The sequence below is a fragment of the Aricia agestis genome, chromosome 1, assembly GCF_905147365.1.
Source record: "Aricia agestis chromosome 1, ilAriAges1.1, whole genome shotgun sequence".
Lineage (NCBI taxonomy): Eukaryota > Metazoa > Arthropoda > Insecta > Lepidoptera > Lycaenidae > Aricia > Aricia agestis.
The window spans coordinates 17,664,463-17,687,322 of NC_056406.1; the positions used below are offsets into that span (position 1 = coordinate 17,664,463).

Genomic DNA, 22,860 nt, shown 5'->3' on the forward strand with positions numbered 1-22,860 from the left:
AAAAAGAAATGAAAATTATAATTAATGCCCACAACCAAAATGATAAGCGTAAAAATAAAATAAACCTGTATAAGGGAGTGAGGATATGGGCCGGTTTCTTCTAGGGCTTGTGTGTAGTAAGCGCTGCGGCTGAAGCGTGGCGGGAGGTCGTTGATATCGAGCACGTGGACTACCACGCGGGTCGAGTTCTCGTTTCGTCCATCAGAGGCCACCAGCGTCAGTTCGTACTGCATACACGCATGTATTAGCTCATGCCCATGCACTAAAATGGTTGCACGAACGTCAAAAACAGCGCTCGCACAACACATTTATCAGCAAAAAGTGACAATTGAAAACACAAAAGTAGCAAACGTAAAGTAACATAAATTGGGAAATACCCGTAAATTAAAAAATGGAATATACTTAAATAATCTTTATACTGTTACAATGACAGAACGCGTTATAAATAACGGACACTGCGAGGCCGAACAGTGCACTGTTCCATTTTTTACACCCGATAAGGCCTATGTTACAATTTTATGCACGCCAAAAAGAAATAGTAGCCTGTAGCAGCGTCAACGTATTTCACGTTAAATAGGCTTAACTTATATTCTTATTTGTTGGCTAAAATATAGCACGTGATTACATTACTTTTCCAAATAACAAGCCAAATCAGGCTCGCGAGTTTCACAGGTCATAAATTTTTAGCGATAGAAGATAATAACTCGTTATCGACAACGCATAAATCTGTTTGGAACATAAATTTTATATCCAAATATAAAATACCAAATGAGATTTTATTTCGAATCAATTCATATCGAGTCGGTCCTATTGAGCATTAAAATATTAAACAACAGAACGAAAGATAAAAACAAATCACTAGCAAATTACGTTCTACAGACAAAACGACAATAGCATGCATCAAAGAACAACGAAAATACATCCATTCGATTCTTTGTTGAAGCAGCAAATCGAAATACGTTATGAAATATTTCAATAAAGAATCGTATGAGGCACTCGACATCACGGGTGACGGGTATGACCTGTAGCACGCGCTTGGGCAGGTTGCGATCGTCCTCCTCTGTGATCTGAGTGCGGTACGTCGGCCTCTCGAACACCGGCGGATTATCGTTCACATCCTTCACGTGAATCACCACTGTTGTATAATTCTCTTTCAGGTTGTCTGACGCTGCCAACTTCAACTCGTACTATTCCCGTGCACCATAAAATACTCGTTTTAATTATCGTTCGTTCACATACATGTATTTATTAACGTTATTAATTTAAATGGGTTTTCTGGTATATTTTATTTCAAATGAATCATTCGTTACTAACAATGACAATTCACAAAATAGGCAACATCTACGAAAGAAATATTTATTTCTTAAAGCTAATCCAGTCACGACGACAATACAAATAACAACAAATGTAATTTATTTTCAAATTTAAACTGAGTTTTCGTCTTTAAATCCTCAAAGTTTCGAGATCTTATTAGGATGATGCGCTAAGCCTCCAGTCTCGTGACGTTAAATCTTTTAAACAGCATTAAGTCGGAAAATAGAGCGTTAAAGTATCTTAGCATCGAGGATTTTAAAGGCGAGCAGTGTGTTCCGAGTGAGCGAGTTATCGCCGTCATATGTCCATGTCACACTCTTTATTTCCTCGGTCGGTACGAAAATGTTTGTTTTAGAAGTCTTTGCACGCACATTACAAGAGCAGCTTTTAAAATTGTACAATTTATTTTTAGAAGCATTTCGTGCTCCAGCAATTTCTGCGACTTTAACGTTAACTTTGAAATTAGGTTCATATTTTGTCGTCATTGTATGGTTTAATATTTAACTTTAGTGATTTAATAAAACAGTAATTTCATATATAACTTGAAAATATATCGTGCGTGGTATAATAATAATATAAGGTACTTATTCTGACTTCATTAAAATATTGAATCATCATTAGTATCCGGCACTGTATATTTGTAATTTTCGTTATATTACAATCAATTGATATGAAATTAAGTATATCTGTACATGCTGATGCCAAGAATTAAGTGGCACCAGCATGTAGATGCAATATTGCTGATACTTGTAGGTTAGGCTTATTTATTATATACTTAATACTTCTCCTCATAAACACCCTCTAAGAGCCAAAGCTATTTCTGTATGTTAGTGAATAGACGACTGACCTATGCTCTTGGTCCATTTGCCTGAAATAATGGCATCGAACGGCGGCCAAAGTGCCATAATGAAGGCCTGACATATTGTATAACGGCTCACTCTCTACTACATTCTCCGCATATGGTGTTTAATGGTTCGTCTCGTTATTGTTGTTGTTTTATTTCAACAACGCCATAACTCCCAAATTAAATAATTAAATAACAATTTTGTAACTATCGGACATATTCCCGTTGGTAAAATAATTACCAAGTCGATTAAGCTCAATATAGGAAACGTAGCACAAAATATTTGCTAATTTCAAAGTAAGTAGATGTAAGCGGTTTACGCTAATTACGTATGAAACACGTGTAGATTATGTTTGCTGAATTAATTGGAGGGTACCATGATTAACATAGCATTATTATTCCTAATGGTTTTTTTAGTATTAAAATATTTTTTTAACATTTACGAGATGATTTAATTATATTATTCTATGAAAGTCGGTTAAGCAATATTTATTAACTTTTAATGTTATTAACTTTAACTTTAACATTAAGATTTAATGAACGTTCTGCAACTTTTTATATTTTGAAGCTTGAGTGTCATAAAATATTAAGTGCATTAACATACATTTTGTGTCGTCACTGGCCACCTTAAGAGGGCGACTAACCCAAAAAATCAAACATCGTCCTTCTCTCTTCACACTCACGCCCGTCTTTCATATGCCAGGTGAAAAAGAAGACACGGATTCATCGCTAAATAAGTTTTTTCTCAATAACTCGATAAATATACAACATTTTAAAAATCCGCTAAGTCGATCTCTCAATGATAGAATTTTATACAATGTCTTAAAATATTAACTTAATTCAATGTACGGTTATGGCAATAAATGAAAAATTTGTGAAAATTAGATGCATCTTTGTGATTTTTTTCTATCGAGAAAATTTTAAGATATCGTGTTTTTGCTCCGATCGAATTCTCGGAAATATAATGTAGTATATAATTTTAGAAAATGAAACAATTCGGGGCTTATTTTCAAGTATAAAAATGAATTATAAAATCGACACTTTAGGGTTAGTCGCCCCCTTAAGTAAACTCCAAACGTTATCTTGTATGAGAACACTTACAGGAAAATATTATAATTATAGTTTGTATAGAAAAACCCGTAACCCTTTCAGAAAAAAACTTATTACACTTGGTAAAAAACAGTATTCTGTAATTTGTTCTTCGAATTTATTACTCGAGTTACTCCAGTGTAAAAACCAAACTTAGTAGAAAAATACTACGAGGGAATATTTTCACTTGTGTTTGGCAATGCTTTCGTCACTTAAGAGCCCATATGACCCTAACTTGACTACATACTTTAACCTAGATCTCAAAATCTGTAAGGTCTAGAAAACTGATTTTATGACACAAGTAACTTCAGTTCATAAAGATTAAATGCTCAAGACGAAAACACGATTACTCAAAAAATGCTCGATAGTTTCTTTTTTACAAAAAATCTTGTTTTAGGCACATTTTTGCTTGGATCTTCGAAGTTTGCTGTCTTTTCTTTAATATTTTTTAATATCTAAAAAGGTATTGTTAAAACCTAAATTTGCTCAAAACACTTTTTTCATAATCATTATAGTTCGTCTTTTATTCAAGTAAAACTAACTCGGCGATGATTCCGCGCCGTCCTTTTTCACCTGGCATATGAAAGACGGGCGTGAGTGTGAAGAGAGAAGGACGATGTTTGATTTTTAGAGTCAGGTGAGCTCTTAAGTTTTAAGAGTATTCGTCAATTGAACTACATGTTTCTTACAATTTGTTTCCTATTCAAACACATTTATTAAGTATTAAGAAGGTTCTTTACAAATTACGTTCATTTATTGCGTTGGCACGTAACGAAGACTATGCGCTTAAATTTTTTTTCCATTTGTGAATTGTAGCACGTTCTCTCCGTGACGCTCGCGCTATAATAAACGTCGTGTGCAAAGACCCTAAGTATCTTAGAAACACACCATGCCGAATATATGCGGCTGAAGTTCGGCAAGTTCACGCACCATGCCGAAATTATGTCGCGTTATATTGTATGCGTAGCGCATTGCTGACGTAATCATGCCGAACTTCGGCCGCGTATTTTCGGCCTAGTGTGTTTAGACACTAAGGGTGTGCAATTACGCAACTTCCATTCCATCAAATGGCCGGTCAACAATTCTAAAACACTGCTTCAAAAATTCGTACGTCCGTCCGGATGGATGCCGGCCACTGTTTGTATGTCACGTCGGGAAGTCTTCTTAGCAGTCATGGTTCCGTCAATGCACACCTACCTAACTTAAGGACGTCCGCATACACACGTTTTTCGTATGCGATTTCCGAATTCATTTTCCGTACTCGGAAATCCGAATGCGTGGAATCAGTAGTAAATACATTAACTGCCGCACACGTTCGTTTTTCTTCGTACTAAACGAATTCCGTTTAATTAAGTGCACGAACGTTCGCGCTAGTTTTATGGAACTTCGAATACGGCAAACTAATTCGGAAATTGAATACGGAAAACGTGCGTTTGCGACCAGCCTAAAACATAATAATATATTGTGGAATATGTTTAATATTTATCGTCGCAACTCACCCGTTTCCTAGTTTCGTAGTCGAGAGCGCCGGCGACGTAGATGGCGCCCGTCATGTTCTTGACAGCGAACGCGCCGCCTATGTTCCCGCTCGTGATCTCGTATCGAATACGCGACGCTGTAACAAAATAAAAAGTTAATAATATTCCCACTCGAACAGCGGTCGTATGTGTCGGGCGAGTACCATCGAAGCATACAGTTTTTATAGTTTTTAACTGCACTCTCGTACCACGCTGAAATTGGAATATTATTCTGTAGGTGAAGTTACTTGAATTTGGTAATATTTCCATAATAATTTCGACATCATATTTCGTTATGAACCTATAGTGCGACCAGTTTAAGCGCGACCTTCGTAGCATACTAAACGTATGCTACGAGAGTCACGCTTTAAGTGGTCAGAGTATAGATAACAATCCTCTGACTATATGTAACTTGTAACGGGCGACTCAAGATTGAAACAGCCCGCCTTGTTATAAAATTCAAATTAAAGCAAAGAACGAAGGTGAAATATAGACTTCTCCGTGAAGTTTTCTTCGCAAAAGTTTCATTTTTGTTTCATAATGACGATAAAATATTGTTTAGGAATCTTTTCGATTTGGGAAAGTATGTACAATGAAGAACTATGAGTTCTTCATTGTACATACTTTCCGCTCGCTCTATACAACGATATACTCTATACAACGATATCAAAATACTTAGATACGACGTATGCCGTCAAAACTGTAGCAATGTTTTTGCATGCAAAATGTGCATCGAGAAAATATTGTCATTATTTTTTGTCTTACAGTAATAGCATATACTACTTTCTCTTTCGCACATTTTACGCTTTGATCGAATCGAGAAAATATGCTATATATGCAATGCAAACTTAATAGAAGTCCAGAGACCTTAGACAAGTTGCACATAACAATATCGACAACGAAATAAGTAAGACAAAAGACGACTTATCTCAAATGTCAATAGGAATTACAATTTTGTTTAACAACATTTTGACTTCAAATATTGATATTGGTATGTCAACTCTACTTTGAATTTTGATAGAATCAAGTTATTTACAAGCATGAAGTTTTGACGTGCAGTGCTGCAAAGTTAAAGGAGTTCGTTCTTCGGATATGCGCGCAAGTTTTGCTTTGAAAAGGAAGGCTTAATAAGTGTACAAAGTTCTGGAAGCTGTAAGAACTTTACAAACAAAACTTATTATTTTCTTTGTGTAAGTAGGTATGTTAGCGCAGGGCCAAAATTTGCACTAGAATACGAATGCGATAAAATAGAAAATAAACTGAGGATTTAACCGAGACTCGAGTCTCGACGTACGAGAATTTGAACCCGAATGTCGCGTGAAGGCTCAAATCTCAATTTCGCTTGAAATGTGTGAGAATCGTCTTAGCGGGCCCCTAAACGATCAATTTTATTGTGCAATGTCACGTATTGTGCTATATTATTGACCTTCTAGGGTTGATATTGAACGCCTTACAATATTATTAGTTATTATCAAATAAATTGTTTAAATATGATATTGCAAAATAAAATTGATCGTCTAAGGGCCCACATAGTGAGTGTAGAATAATGGAAAACTTTGAAATCTATAGTTTTCAATAAAATATGAGAATAGTTTTCATATTGGTAAATCTGGACCAACGCTGTATTGACGTTGAATCAATGATATTCTACTTATACAGATCTGTTACGTTCATACTATTTTCCGGCTTAAATCTCTTCCGAACGACATTGACAAATTTGACAGATAAGTGAAACAAAAGATACGAAATGCCATTTACATAAAAGAGACAGACTAAATAAAAGACGACCCAATTGGGTCGTATTTGAAGCTTCACAACGCGCGCGGTAGTAACATATGTATCTGCTTTGAGTTTTTTATTATTATATCATTGCGTTGGATCAAAAAAGCAGAATTGTGGTACAGAATGGACTGTGCACGCGGGTAAACAATTTTTACATTTTAATGCATTAACTGTGTTAAATTAAGTTGCATATTACCACCAGTCACATACATGCGCGCCTTTAAAACTTAAATTAATAATAAGTGTTATGTCCGAATGAGCCATTAATTATGTTTTAATTTGGATTTATATTTTCAGATAAATGAAAAACAGAAATGTATTGCTCTGTGTATTGTGTTCCAATGATAGAGCTATTTTTAAAAGGAAATTCTGTAGTTATTCTTTGCTAAGTTCACTTTTAGTCATTAAATTCAAAAGACATTGAAAACAATATCATACTTGACAGTCTTGATATAAACACAGAAGTCATTCGGACAGTATTCACTCTATACAGGGTGTAACAAAAATAAGTGATACTTTAGAGTGTGTACGTGTTCCTTGTAGAGAGTTCACTGTGAAAGTAGCAGCGCTGAAAGACCAACATTTTTTTTCACTTTTGTATGGGGAAACTCGTGACGCTCGGGCCATTGCCCATACAAAAGTGAAAAAAAAAATCGTCTTTCAGCGCTGCTACTTTGACAGTGAACTCTCTACAAGGAACACGTACACACCCTAAAGTATTATCACTTGTTTTTGTTACACCCTGTATAGCTCTACTCTACATTGTCATCAGACATCTAGTTTTAGTAGTGCTGAAGCATTCTTTCAGTTACAATTGAGTTAATTAAGTACAATGTAAAAGAAATTGTTTTTATCCCAATTTATTCTTATCTTGTACATCTTCTGGTTTCATCGATGAAATTAAATACCATTTACATTCATGTCACTCTTTCTTTCAAGAAAAAAAAATCTTATTATTAAAACATCGCTTAAGCCCGGTCGCACATTGTCCGAAATTTCTGATCAGAAACAGTTGAACGTCCGCGCTGTCTCTTACATTTTGTACTGAGCCGAGTGAGCTCGAACTCGCCGGAAGGATATTTCGGATAGTGTGTGGGGTGGCGGTCCGGCGAAATTCAACTGTTTCTGATCAGAATTCGGACAATGTGCGGCCGGGCTAAGACTAAGCATCTACTTAAGCGTCAAGTAGATGTAAATAAAAAAACGATCGATTTTAAAATACTTATTAACAAAAACTAAAATAGCTTTTATAGTAATTGAAAACAGGAAGAAATAAAATAATCACGTTATTTGACGCGAAGGAAGTTTAGACTATTAAAAGGAAGAGAATTACCCTGTAACTTGTGTAAGCTTACCGAGTAGTTATTTACGGTGCACAGTACTTTCCTTTCACAACTTAATTATTGTTGTCGGTGCAAAATGCGTAATGAAAGCAAGACTCGCTCTTACTGGGAATTATGCTCAAGATAAATCTTTTGACATATGTATTATGTTTTAGTTTATGTCTTACATTTTAATTAATTACGTTACCTACTTCTTACTACATCTGAATATAGTGAACATATTTATATACAATATTATGTAACGTGACAACGCCGTGTAAATATATTTCAACCTCGACGGGGTTCAAAATCCCAAAAACTGGATCCTTCAGTCCTTTTCCATTCCCGATTTTAAGTGTGAAGCAATTTTATATCCCTACTTGATTAAATTGCTTACCTAACATTGATTCTAAATAACTGTTTAAGTAAAGCGTGTTCGGATCGTTCCAGCGTTCCTTAATAGGTACACGAGGGTTTAATACGCATTGATCGATAGGATCTACTTGTGAAGGGGAACGGGTACGTTCATATACAGACTATGGCTTAGCGGTTACGTGAATCTCATTTAGGATATTAGAGGCAACCTTCCCGACTACTTCATTTGATACGAAGATAAGCTCGAGTTACGTTAACCTGCAACATAATATCTTACAGGTAGAAAATAATCCTTTAAAGTTAACTAATAATTTGCCGTTATAAATATGAATAACCTACTAAAGCTGTATTTACAGTAACATTTAGTACAATACTAATAAATGCTGTTTTTTTGGGTAGGTAAATCGTTCGTTGTTTTCGGTTATAAGAAATATTACTATGGATGTAATAAATAACAAATCCGCTCGTGTCATTAAAGGAACGAGAAACAGATCCATCAGGTAAGCAATAAATAATGTAGGTAAACGTTTAATGAATATTTAGCGATGGCCAAATTTATAGCCAAGTTGAGAATCTAATAAAACTGATTGGCTATAGTAATTACTGAATAATTATTCACGAACATTAAAATGTAATTTTGCAGCGATAAAATAAAGGAAATTTTAACGTGAGAGCTGAGCAATCTGATACTGCTATAAAAGGCTATCATGACAAAGACCTGAAGATAAAAGATACAGCCGTTAGATTGAAACGTTTAAAAAAAAGAAACTAAAGCGACCTCCTCCGAGAACATTGTCCGCTCTTTACTGCCCTTTATATAAAATTAAAGAATGGGGATAATAAATTTAGTTCAGGCACGTCAAAATATACGATTCTTCTCTCATTGGACGAAGTATTCTATAATGGAGAATCGTTGAATTGGGCGATAAATCACATCGCACCGTATATTCGGAACGTCACTTTTGGGTATTATTATCCGATGCATACGAGTGATATTTGTCTAATTTACAATAATTTGTTTTTAAAAGTTCGAAACCTTATGGATTTTTAGCTGACCCAAAATATAAGTAAGTCTTTTTAGCATCGGTAGCTATAATTTTGCTAATAAACTTAAAGTACTCATTAGTATATTCCTGCTACATATAGACGATCAACCATTACAACAAGGCCACGTTTGAATAGACAAGAAGACTGATTTATAGTCTAACGAAACATTGTATATATTCCGAGCTTCGCGGTTTAGCATTATTAGCAGATGTTTTAAATACTTAATCGTGTTTTACGCGTAATTTCTATTGTCAGAATAAATCGTAGCAAAGTTTAGATTCTCAAGTCTAAAATTAAGATTTCCGAACGCGATCTGATTACACGAATGAGATTCATGGACATTAAAATTTAACAGTTCAACTTCGAGAAGTCAACTTGTCATAACAAGTTGTTACATGGGCTATAGACGATAAATTATACGGTGCCCCTAATTGAAGACGTATAGTGGATGAAGTGCATAACTAACCTTTTATAACTTAAGAGTCCGGGTGCCATCAAAATTCTCATACAAACGTACAAGATAATTTCCCATACGAGAATATTTACCATATTTGAGCTATTATTCAGCTTAAGATAGGTAATTACTAATTACTATTTTAAGCTGAATAATGAACCTAGGTAATTACTATCTTAAGCTGAATAATAACTCAAATATGGTAAATATTCTCGTATGGGAAATGATCTTGGTATAACGTTTGTATGAGAATTTCGATGGCACCCGGACTCTTAATGACAGTTACTAATTTTTTCCCTTATAATAATTTGAATTGACCTTGTAACTTACCTACTTCATCGATTAGCTAATATATTATCTGGCTATACAGAAAATGCACTTTTTTATTTCGAAACAATTTCCCAGTTCTAAAGCCTCCATTTAAGCAAAAAACAGACATTATCAAAATTATTACTACCACTTTATCCAATTCTAGAGAGCGCGATCAATAAAGTTTTTCTTCATAAAGAAAGTAAAACAAATTAAAGACATTACCAGTTTTCGACGGTCAATGGAGATAATTTTCCGCAACAGCTTGTCGCGCTTAACAACACGGTTTCGTGCTTAACTTTTCACCAAGTAAAAGCTAATAATAGAATTTTGTTTTTTCTAAAAAGGCTCAACTTTATTTTGCGATACATAAAAGTTTAGTTTTTTTTTTTGTAAAATATTTTGAATAAGTTTATATACATAATATATAAAATATATGAGATATTTCTAGAAAGCACATTTTAATGAATTGATTTTAATCAATTCCAATAAATAAACCGAACTATAATCGATACTTAAAGATTAACAAACTTTGTACATTTAATTAACAGAGTTAAGAGAAGAGACTCGTTAAAAACATACGCTTTAAAAGCGCCTCATCTGTTTATGTTAACATCAATCAATTCGTGTGTAACGTGCCCTTTACATTTATTAAATACTTCAATATCGCTTACAAGGGACATATGTTGCGACTGCGAGAAATTTCATTAAAAGCGAGGGGAAATTGAGTGAGCTCGCGCACTGCGAATACCGAAGATTTCGAAGCCTTATCGAGTTAAAGAGATTAATGTACGCTTGATGCATTCAAAGCGTAGGTATAATGTATATTGCAAAGATGTTTTAATTTGTTCTCAAACAAAACACAAGTATCAGATATTGTTACGAAGCTGGATATTCATATGCAGATATATGCAGATAGCATATTAGATACGAGTAATAAAAATATATAAGTATAGAGGTGTAACTGAGTAAAAATTGGTTTCACATGCAAAATTTTTGTACTTTCGATTGGTCGTGAAACCCGTATCGGTCATTCAATTTTTGTTGCGCTAGCTACGTGTTTATGATAGTAAAAAGAGCCATGTTTGAGTTAGTTGTTCTACACCGTGTATTATATTTCGATGGGTAGTCGTCATGAACGTATGACCTAAGCAAAAACGGGCATAAGCACGATAGTATCTATGTTAATAGATTCAAGCCCCTGTTTGGGCTCTACATTGTGGCGGCGGCTATGTAGCTTAAAGATCTGATTTAGTGCCGCTGACGGCCGATAAACGATCCTTTCATAACAATGAGTTATGGCGTTTTGATGCAAAACCCGCTAACCTCAAATTTAGTAATCCAGCTCTATGCATATTTAAAGCGAACTTAATAAGCTAATGATATTATCATGCGCGCTCGAGTCCACTAACGGGTGTTTTACGAACCTCCGCCACTTCCTTTTATTTTACTTTTGATAGGATGTTACATAAACAAGATAACCGTCACAATTTATAAACTTCGAGAAAAAGATCCTTTTTATACCTTATTTTCTCGCGTTTAATGACTTTTGTGGCAAATGACTTTTAAGTCAATCTCAAGCTAGTGATTCTATACGTGGGAGAGCCATGCTTCGGCACGAATGGGCCGGCTCGACCGGAGTAATACCACGGAACAAAACTGGCGTCTGTTTCACGCCAGTTTTCTGTGAGAACGTGGTATTACTCCGGTCGAGCCGGCCCATTCGTGCCGAAGCATGGCTCTCCCACGTATTGCGCTGTGTTTCGCCGAGTGAGTGAGTTTACCGGAGGCCCAATCCCCTACCCTATTCCCTTCCCTACCCTCCCATGATCATAATAATTATGTAATTCATGTAAGGCTGTATTTTTTTTTTGGAAGAGGAGGAGCGATTTGGCCGCTACAATGCGAGATCACAATCAGTATTATGTAGCGATTTATTTAAATTGCGGTGCGGTTGCGCTGACATTTACTGATCTCGCTGTGAAATCGCGCGTTCGGGCGGACCTAAATCGAGCCTAAGCGTAGCTTCATAAAAAAAAAAAAACAAAGAAAATGGTTTCTAGTTCATAATAGTACTTTGCAAAGTAAGTGCGATGCATTATTCGTATGCGTCATTACTTTAGTTGCTAGATCTCCGCAAAACGTTTTAGAAATGTGAAATCGATTTGCTGTAAATGTTACAGGTCAAAAGCATTGACTGTAAAATGCACTTACGTTGCCTATTATATATGTTGCGTATTTAAATTACATACACTTAATTTTGTTACTTTCAATATAGTTATAACATATCTTACAAATACACTATGACCGATAGACAGGGACAAATATATTATACATATTATTTGTCCCTGTCTATCGAGACTTTCCAACGTATCAGACCAGGATTTTGTAAGTTACTCAGTTGCAAATTTAATTTATATCCACTGAGACAACTGAATTTTAAAAATGCACGAGATCTTTCTCGTCACGTCCGTCCAGACTATATTTTATTAAGATCTCATCTTGACTCATTGTGCCAATACGATCGCATTTTTTCGAGTCTCCGCTCTAAGAATTAATGTTATTTTTCCCGATAAAAATGTTTTCCTACGAGTACCGAGGATTATGGCTTGGTGACACGAAAAATATAACAAAAGTTTTTAGAACAATTGTTGTCATTCGCAATTGGGCGCTTGATATTTTCCACTTTCTCAAATGGATGTTAAACTTTCTTGGCACTTCAGGACTCGGAGTGAAACTCTTAATTAGGGCACAGTTTCGTTTTGCAGACAGTTTATATAAATAGCGGTAAATATTAAAACTACAGCCAACATTTAAAACTTATTGCTTGATAAAATATATTTCTTATTCGATTAACATCCTTGTTAAACAACTTACATATATGTAATAAAGGTATTTATTGAGTAACGTTTAAAAATAGGCAAATGTATACTATAGATAGAACCACGACTCGCTGCCTTTGAATAATATATTATTTCTTATTTCACTAAGAGAAACCGCAAAATTTCAACTTTGAAATTGCGTCCTTTCCGTTACCGAATTGAGGAGGGGCTTCGACTTTGACATTTAATTAAAAATAGATATTGAAGCCTTAGCATTATGATGTTGAAGTAAGTAAGAAATTTAAGACGGGAACGTTCGAGCCGTAACTGATTGAAAGTTGTCCATGAAACTGAAAATTATGTCAAATATTGAATATCGTATCGTGATTACTTCCTGGAAATTATCGAATTTATCAAAAACTTGACAAGGTGAGCAATGATGAACGATTCTATTATCATTTCATTAAATTAATATTAGTATTGTTATTATAGGAAACGAAAGCTGCGATATCAATCTTCTGCGGGGGTTTTCTATTCTCGATTTAATCATCGAATAAAGGCATTAAAAATCAATTTTACGTGGGAGAGCCATGCTTCGGCACAAATGGGCCGGCTCGACCGGAGAAATACCACGTTCTCACAGAAAACCGGCGTGAAACAGCGTTTGCGCTGTGTTTAGCCGAGTGAGTGAGTTTACCGGAGGCCCAATCCCCTACCCTATTCCCTTCCCTACCCTCCCCTATTCCCTTCCCTTCCCTACCCTCCCCTATTACCCTATTCCCTCTTTAAGGGCCGGCAACGCACTTGCAGCTCTTCTGATGCTGCGAGTGTCCATGGGCGACGGAAGTTGCTTTCCATCAGGTGACCCGTTTGCACGTTTGCCCCCTTATTTCATAAAAAAAAAATCATTAAAATATTCTAATCTTTGAGAGGAAACAAAATAATTCCACTGAAACTATAGACTATAGAGTATAGAGTATAGGCGCTAGGTTTACCTCTATTTTCTTATGTAACCCGAGCTGGAATATACAGTTTCTGTAGTTTATGGAGCTCACAAGGTTTATTGGAGAAATCCAGGCTGCGAAAGTAACATACATAGGATTAGTCGACGGAGGGTATGAAATGCTCGCAGAGATAAACCCCAAATTAATGTTCGATAAATTTAAGAAAATAAATGAAATGCAACGTAAATTCTGAGAACAGTGTAACGTAATTTATGCTTTCACTTAAAGTATAGCTTATAAATTATTTGTGGTTTCGCTGAGCGCATATGAACTCGTCCTAGGATTTATCTAAGGAGGTTAAATATTGAAATAAATTATATTAATGTGCGCTTTTATAATTTTGCCGGTAATATCGTGGATGTCCGCGATAAAACGATGACAAAGAGAAGTAAAATGTATGGAAATATATTATTATGAAGACGCTTTTTTTAATTTCCGTCGACGATAACTTTTTAACGTGCACGGGACATCACGACGTGTACACTCTTCTGAACCGCACAAAATGTCCGTGGAGCGTAAAATCGAAAGGGCATTCAACGTACCCAACGTTTTATCGTGGAAGTCGGCTTCCACGATAACGTGACGCACAGGATTATAAGAGCGCACAATATAATATATGATAATCACATATTAGTGTTTTTTTTTTTTTTTTTTTAATGAAATAAGGGGTCAAACGAGCACACGGGTCACCTGATGGAAAGCAACTTCCGTCGCCCATGGACACTCTCAGGATCAGAAGAGCTGCAGGTGCGTTGCCGGCCTTTTAAGAGGGAATAGGGTAATAGGGGAGGGTAGGGACGGGAAGGGAATACGGGAGGGTAGGGAAGGGAATAGGATAGGGGATTGGGCCTCCGGTAAACTCACTCACTCGGCGAAACACAGCGCAAGCGCTGTTTTACGCCGGTTTTCTGTGAGAACGTGGTATTTCTCTGGTCGAGCCGGCCCATTCGTGCCGAAGCATAGCTCTCCCACGTATATTATAAAGGCGAAAGTTATGCGCTTATATTATAAAGGCGAAAGTTTTTCACGTTTAAACGGCTGGAGCGATTTTAAGAAAATTTGGTATCGAGTAAGTTGATATTCTGGATTCACATAGGCTACTTTTTACTTCGGGGAAATATCACAATTTGTTTTCCCTAATAAACTGCAGCGGCGAAAAGTGTCATTAAAAAACTATAAATAAAAACACCACGCGCGATTGCAAACATTAATATACTTTTAGTTCGGCTTTATAATTTTAAATTCTGGGATGGAGGATATGAAAAATGTATAAGGTTTCCCTTTTTTATTTTAAAATATTCAAATTACAGACTGCATAAAGTAATTTAATTAAGATGCGGCGTATCTTTTTAGGGTTCCGTAGCCAAATGGCAAAATACGGAAGCCTTATAGATTCGTCATGTCTGTCTGTCACAGCCACTTTTCTCCAAAACTATAAGAGCTATAATATTGAAACTTGGTACCTAAGTATATGTAGTCTGTCAACCGAATTAAGATTTTGATACAAAAATGGAAAAATTAAAAAAATTTTTAGCTACTACCCTGAATAGTTTGCGAGAGCGACTCTTCCAAAATGGTAAAATGTGTGTCCCTCCCTGTAACTTCTAAAGTAGGGGCATGATAAGTCAAAAAAAAAAAATGGTTTGAACGAGATCTAGCAAGTAGTTTTTTATACGTCATAAATGGTATTAACCTTAATTTAACTTTCATTAAATTAACTGAAATATAAAATAAATCAAAAACTTTTAATTTCATAAAAATAAATCATACTGCTGCTGCGGAACCTTTCATGGGCGAGTCCGACTCTCACTTGGCCGGTTTTTTCTTTAATAATTTAATTCCGTTCATTTCTTAAATCATAAAAATATAGGAAAAGAGGGCACATACGAGTACCTACATGTAACCGCAAACTCTTCGAGTGAAAAAACCCTGAATTTGTTTCACGTCTTCTTCCAAACTCCTCGATCCGCACTTCGAGTCTAGCTGGGATTCCAAACAACGACAGACATTGAAAAAGAAACTTATTTAAATTGGAACAAGAATGGATGGAAAAGCCAGTTTGATATATAGCCCGCTCGTAAAGTTTTAACATAAGCGGTCCCATAGTCTGGGCCATTTTCGGATGCGCTTTAATGGGGGCTGCGGCTTCTAACTGCTGACACCAGACTTCCGTGAGCCTAACTTTCTTGCGGTGCGAATTCGAGCATCCAATTAAATAAATGCCATATTTTCGAGGATACCATTACGAAAAGTAATTGCAGTAAGCCCTCCGATATTAGCTGTATTTTCTCTGCTTGCAAAGTAAGCGTATTTAGGATTCGTATTCTTACTTAATAATAATATAATAACGCCTAAATAAGAGTACGAATCCTAAATAAGAAAATTGTATCTTCAAAGTCCAAGGCTCAGAAAAAACAATTTAAAAATAAAAATAGTGGCTGGTTTCGCCAATATTTTTATTTTTTTTAATTATTTTTATGTTATGTTTGTCCGATGCGTGTCTGTAAATGACAATATTTTTGTATGAAAAACGCTTCCAGTTGTATAATTCGATCAACGTTACGGTTATGGCATTGTTTTCCGCTTATCCGCGTGGAATCTGGCCGGGAGGGGGGAGGTGGGGGGCAATTGTCCACGCGACGAATTATCTCATTTGATTGGGAGCGAATTTCGCGGACCGTAAATCGCACGTTCACATATGCGTGCAGCGGGCATTAGAGTTTATTGTACTTACGGCTATACACATTAATATGTACATGCTCAAATCGCGTAAACTGTAATTTACGCGATTAGGCAATGAAAATTCGCGATTAGACAATGAAAAAAAAGCAACGTACACGGGAGCAGGTGGCAAATTTGAGAAGTAAGCTCCTGATGATTCATGTGGGTTCCCGAATATCGCGAGACCCCTTTAAAATAAAAATATCTGCGACAAGATCTGCAAAATTAAACTTTTACTCCGACTAGAATTTAAGGAAAGCCGAGAGAGAATTTCACAAAAACTTTAATAGGGGTTAAAGCAGCGTTCTTTACATTCTCTTACACAGTGTAGACAGTGGAATATCGTTTAGATAAGTCGACCTATTTTGTGAGCTATACTACAAAATGCTCTTAGCGAATTATCTGGGAGATTTTACTGAAGTGAATCCATTTAAATAGTTTGTCTGTCTAAGTTTAGCCTGAGCAGTTCTTAAGTGCAGTGTCACTTCACATGTGGAGCCTCGTGTACAATTAATAGTTGGATGGTTGGATAATAGAATACGTGTTTGGTGTTCAACAAATTCTAACTTTTTGTGTTGTACGAGTAGGTAAAGAAATAGTAGAACGAATTAAATATATATATATATATATATATATATATATATGTCGTAACCGGTCATGAATACGGACACGAAACGAAGCGTAAGTGCGCCACCAAGCGGCGAATTGGTGCAACTTAGTTATGGCGCGCTTCGACAGAGTCGTAAAGCTCTGGTGGGGCGGAGTGCCTCTCACTTTCGCTCTAGTCGTCGACCAGACAACCAGTGCTTACGGAACTGTCCTACGTTTCGCTTTGTGTCAAGTGTATAGTGTAATGTACTGTGAAGTGTTGAGTGAATAGTGATTGTGTACAGTGTTATAAGTTATAACTGAGACATCTAATTTGAAGACAATTAATAAACAACTTGATTTTTACAAGTTTTGTTCTTTTGCACGATACCCATCTAAGCCCACAATGTCTGAAGGTTCTGATCTAAATTCTGACCCTCCGACATCAGAATTGGGATCAATTCGTGCAAAAGAGGCAAGTAACCTTGAGAAAAATGAAGATCAATGGCGGGTACTTTTCGAAATTCAGAATCAACAAATTCGTGAATTGATACAAACATTGAAGACACCTGTGAGTAATAACGTTATTTTGCCAGAGTTTAATCCGGATAGACAAGATGCGGATGCGCGATCGTGGTGTGCAACGGCCGATCTGTGTTTGGACGGAGATGTTGTCCAAGGCGGGCAACTGATTATGATGCTAAGTAAGGCATTAAAAGGCTCCGCATCGGCATGGCTGCCACAAATTACCTACCCAGGAATTACTTGGCCCCAGTTTAAAGAGAACTTGCCACAAATTACCTACCCAGGAATTACTTGGCCCAAGTTCACGGCTAGATTTGTAACCGTTGAAACTTCAGCGGCTACCCTCATAAATTTAAATAATGAAAAGCCAAAATAAAACGAGACCTATTCCGCCTACGCCAGTCGTCTTATAACGTCGCTGCTCAGCCGATGGAAGAATGTGAGCGTAGAACAAATTGCAGTGTCAACTGTGGTCGCTCATTTGGCACAAATTGACAGCCGTCTGCAACGACTTGCTTTTACAACGGAGCTAACAACGCGCAGTCAGCTGCAACAAGAGCTGCAGGCCTTCTCGTTTTTAAAACGCAAGGCTCCTGTAGATTCCCGGCATGACGTAACGAACGAGAAACGTATGAAGCAAGAAACGTTTCCGCAAATCAAATGTCATGCGTGTGGCAAGCTGGGACATAAGCAAGCACACTGTCGCACGAAGAAAATTGACATTAAGAAGCCTGCGTCTACTGCTTCTGCGGCAGGGGCGGTACAGCGTTCTCCAGCCGGCAGCAACGCTATCACCTGCTACAAGTGTGGCAACCTTGGCCACATCGCCAGCCGCTGTACTGTGAGTGGATCCAGCGCTGCTGCAACTCCAACGGTGAAGCGTGTCGACCTGTGTGAAGTCACACCCCCGTCTAGTACCTTTACCCCGTCTAGTCACTTTGGTGAGTGTTTTAAATTCGATTTTGACTCCGGTGCCGAATGCTCATTAATGAAAGAGTGTGTTTCAAATAAATTTAGCGGAAAACGAATTAATAATTTGGTCTCATTAATGGGCATAGGCGATAAAAATGTCAATTGTACCTTGCAAATATTAAGTCTAGTAGAAATTAATGGATATTCAATCGAGATTGAACCGGTGGTAGGCAACGTAGTTTCTTCGTTCGACTTTCAAAAAGTGTATCATGATACCCATTTTGAATAAAAAGATATTTTATTTATTATTAGATTCTATTTCACGTTTTGCCTGATGCCTTTTTGCGAAGTGATATTCTCATAGGCCGCGAGATTTTGAGTAATGGGTTTTCAGTAACGATGAGTGCGACTAACTTTATTTTAACGAAAGATGTAACTGTAAATTACTGTAGTTCTAAGAATGTAACGTCGTCTTGCAATAATTTTGATACGATTGATACTGATGTGCCTGCCGATAAGGTCATTGAACTGGTGGGTATTTTAAAACAATACTCGGATTTCTTCATTATGGGTTTTCCTACTACGCGTGTAAGTACGGGTGAGTTAGTGATAAGACTAGTGGATTCTAATCGTACAGTACAAAGATGTCCTTACAGACTATGCCCTTCGGTCTTCGTAATGCTATCTCTGTTTTTCAACGTGCTATCATAAGAGCATTAGGTGATCAATACGTCGTGGTATGCGTCGATGATATTTTAATTATTTCAGACTCTATTATTCAAGGTTTAGAGAGGTTAAAGATAGTTCTAGATACACTTACAAAGGCAGGTTTCTCGCTAAATCTTAAAAAGTGTTCTTTCCTTAAAACTAGAATAGAGTTCTTAGGATATGAGGTAGAAGCAGGTGAAGTTAAACCAAATAAGCGGAAAATAGAAGCCCTATCTGCATTACCCTCACCCCAGTCAATAACGCAGGTAAGACAATTTGTTGGACTAGCCTCGTATTTTCGACAGTTTATGCCGAACTTCTCGCGTCTTATGGGTCCGATTTATAAACTTACCTCAGGAAAATATCCCTTTGAGTGGACTTCTAAATGCGAGGAAGCACAGCAGAAAGTGGTCGAAATTCTAACCAATGCACCTGTGCTAATGATTTTTGATCCAAAATATCCGGTGGAACTACACACTGACGCGAGTGCTGATGGGTACGGGGCAATATTATTCCAGATTGTAGAAGGTAAGCGTCGCCCAGTGGCCTACTATAGCAAACGCACGTCCCAAGCTGAATCGAGGTACCACTCCTATGATTTGGAGACACTCGCTGTCGTCAATGCTGTAAGACATTTCAGACAATACTTGCACGGTCGAAAATTCACAGTAATCACCGATTGTAATTCTTTGAAGCTTTCGCGAACAAAAATTGATCTTACGCCGAGGGTTCACAGATGGTGGATGTTTTTGCAAATGTTCGATTTCGACGTAAATTATAAGGTAGGTAAACAAATGGGACATATTGATTTCTTGTCTAGAAACTTAATACAGCAGTCGGATACTTTGAGACGTCCCATAGAAAAGGTGGAGCAAAAGCGAGTTGACTTAGCTGAATTATCCAGCAATTGGCTTCATGCAGAACAGCAGCGAGACGAAGACATTAAGAAATTAATTTCTGATCTCGACCAGGGACAGTTAAGTGATGACATTTCTAAAACTTACGAGGTTAGGTCAGGCATGCTTCATCGTAAGATACAGCGGAACGGTAGGACAAAATGTTTACCCATCGTCCCTCGTGCTATGCGCTGGTCGGTCATAAACAATGTTCATGACTCTCTAGTGCATCTCGGGTGGGAAAAAACGTTAGAAAAGCTGTATGATCATTATTGGTTCGAGGGAATGAGTCGACATGTACGAAAATTTTTTGATAATTGTGTGACATGCAAAATGGCCAAGTCTCGTTCAGGTAAGGTACAGGCCGAACTTCACCCTATACCAAAAATTGCTGTACCGTGGCATACAATACACATTGATGCCACAGGCAAGTTGAGTGGAAAGAATGATAGTAAAGAGTACGTCTTTGTCCTGATCGATGCATTTACAAAGTACGTTCTACAATTTCACACTAAAAACATTGACACTAAAAGCAGTATTAGGGCAGTGAAAAATAGCGTAGCACTTTTTAGTGCACCTGCACGTATAATTGCAGATCAAGGTCGATGCTTCGCTAGTAAAGAGTTTCAAGACTTTTGTACCAGTAAGAACATCGACCTTCATCTTATAGCAACGGGTTCGTGTCGCGCTAATGGTCAGGTGGAGCGAGTAATGAGTGTGTTAAAGTCTATGCTTACCGCAGTTGAATCTGATAAAGAAAAGTCTTGGCAAGATTCTTTAGGAGACGTACAGCTAGCACTCAATTGTTCTGTAAGTCGGGTGACAAAAGCCAGTCCATTGGAACTTTTCATAGGCAAAGTAGCTCGCCCTTTAGACCTAATGGCAAACGATAGCGAAGAGATAATCGATCTTGACCACGTTAGGCAATCGGCATCCGAAGGCATACAAAAATCGGCTATTTACAATAAGACTCGTTTTGATAGCAGCAAGGCAGGCGTGAATAGATTTTCGATTGGTGACTTTGTTTTAATTGAAAATTAGGAACGCAATCAGACGAAACTAGATATTAAGTATAGAGGGCCATTTCAAATAATTGAAGTTTTAGATGGTGACCGATATGTTTTAAGGTCCTTGGCAAATAAGCGCACCTATGAGTACGCGCATGATCGAATTAGAAAGATGCCCGAAAGTCAGGTACCTATTGAGATTGTTGAGGATAATGAGGTGGAGAATGAAGAAATGTTGCCATAGTTAAAAGCAGTACAGGATTCACATTCACACAAGTGTGGAGACTGTACCAGGATGTTGTAGCCGTAGTCCGGTAGAAATCGGCATCTGCCCTATGGGTAGTCCGTGGATAGGCGGTAGGCAGTAGTCCTGGGTGGTACAGTCGGATCAGGCCGTGTAGCATTGATCATAGAGTCGTAGTATGACTCGGGCTCTCCTTATGGGAAGCTATGTGTTTGGGCAGGTTTACAAACCTATGAATAGAGAATGTGGATCCTAAGGATGATTTGTCATTGATTTTATTTTGATAAACTTTATTAAAATGATTCTCAAAAGGTACATGATTAAAGTTAGTCGTAGTTTTTGAATTACTATTAGGATAATTGATTAGTTTGAACTAGTTCTAATGCTTTTTGTAAACAAATCTAATTGCTGAGATAAATTGAATGGAGTAAATAGTTAGTTTTCATTTCTCTCCATTGCATAGTTATGGTAGCAAGTTAAAAGGATGGCCGAACAGAGACTTTGTCGTTTTCTTTTCGTTACAGATTAACTGACACACAGGGACGTGTGTCGCACAGGATGGCCGTGTCGTAACCGGTCATGAATACGGACACGAAACGAAGCGTAAGTGCGCCACCAAGCGGCGAATTGGTGCAACTTAGTTATGGCGCGCTTCGACAGAGTCGTAAAGCTCTGGTGGGGCGGAGTGCCTCTCACTTTCGCTCTAGTCGTCGACCAGACAACCAGTGCTTACGGAACTGTCCTACGTTTCGCTTTGTGTCAAGTGTATAGTGTAATGTACTGTGAAGTGTTGAGTGAATAGTGATTGTGTACAGTGTTATAAGTTATAACTGAGACATCTAATTTGAAGACAATTAATAAACAACTTGATTTTTACAAGTTTTGTTCTTTTGCACGATACCCATCTAAGCCCACAATGTCTGAAGGTTCTGATCTAAATTCTGACCCTCCGACATATATATATATATATATATATATATATATATATATATATATATATATATATATATATATATATATATATATATATATATATATATATATATATATATATATATATATATATATATATAGTTATTTGAAATTATTTGAAATACATTTTATCATTAGCACTTTCACTTATTACTGTGTGATTTGGTTTTTATAGTTATTTCAATAAATGATGAGCGAATAGCAATGGAGAGCAATAAAGAGCAACGAAGCAAATATTTTTCGAGAACAGAAAACATCCATCCGCGGGAAAGTTACTTTGGGGCACAAATTGACTTTCCCAATTTGCATTCCTTTGAACGGGTGAAACGCTCATAACTGTGTAACTTTATGTCGTGAAAAAATCGACCAAAGCCCAGAATATATTATGTATTTCACTTTGTATGGGAC

The 22,860-nt window shown here is 36.9% G+C and overlaps 1 protein-coding gene and 1 long non-coding RNA gene across 15 annotated transcripts in view; one reads left to right on the plus strand and one right to left on the minus strand.

Annotated features, from left to right (window-relative positions):
• LOC121729849 (neural-cadherin) overlaps positions 1–22,860 on the minus strand; it is a 383,323-nt gene that overhangs the window by 15,693 nt on the left and 344,770 nt on the right. For 9 of the 14 annotated variants that reach the window (XM_042118540.1, XM_042118498.1, XM_042118516.1 and 6 more), the window contains 2 exons: positions 4,747–4,862; positions 1,023–1,187 (listed from right to left, as the gene is read on the minus strand). In XM_042118540.1, coding sequence (XP_041974474.1) covers positions 1,023–1,187; positions 4,747–4,862 — 281 coding nt within the window. Of the gene's footprint in view, positions 1–65; positions 263–732; positions 1,188–4,746; positions 4,863–22,860 lie in introns of those variants that run through there. The other 5 variants (XM_042118525.1, XM_042118532.1, XM_042118605.1 and 2 more) reach the window with 3 other exon arrangements.
• LOC121729911 lies at positions 1,583–21,481 on the plus strand. Its single transcript, XR_006036036.1, has 3 exons — positions 1,583–1,593; positions 6,298–6,300; positions 21,213–21,481. It is a non-coding gene; the product is annotated as an uncharacterized LOC121729911 (long non-coding RNA).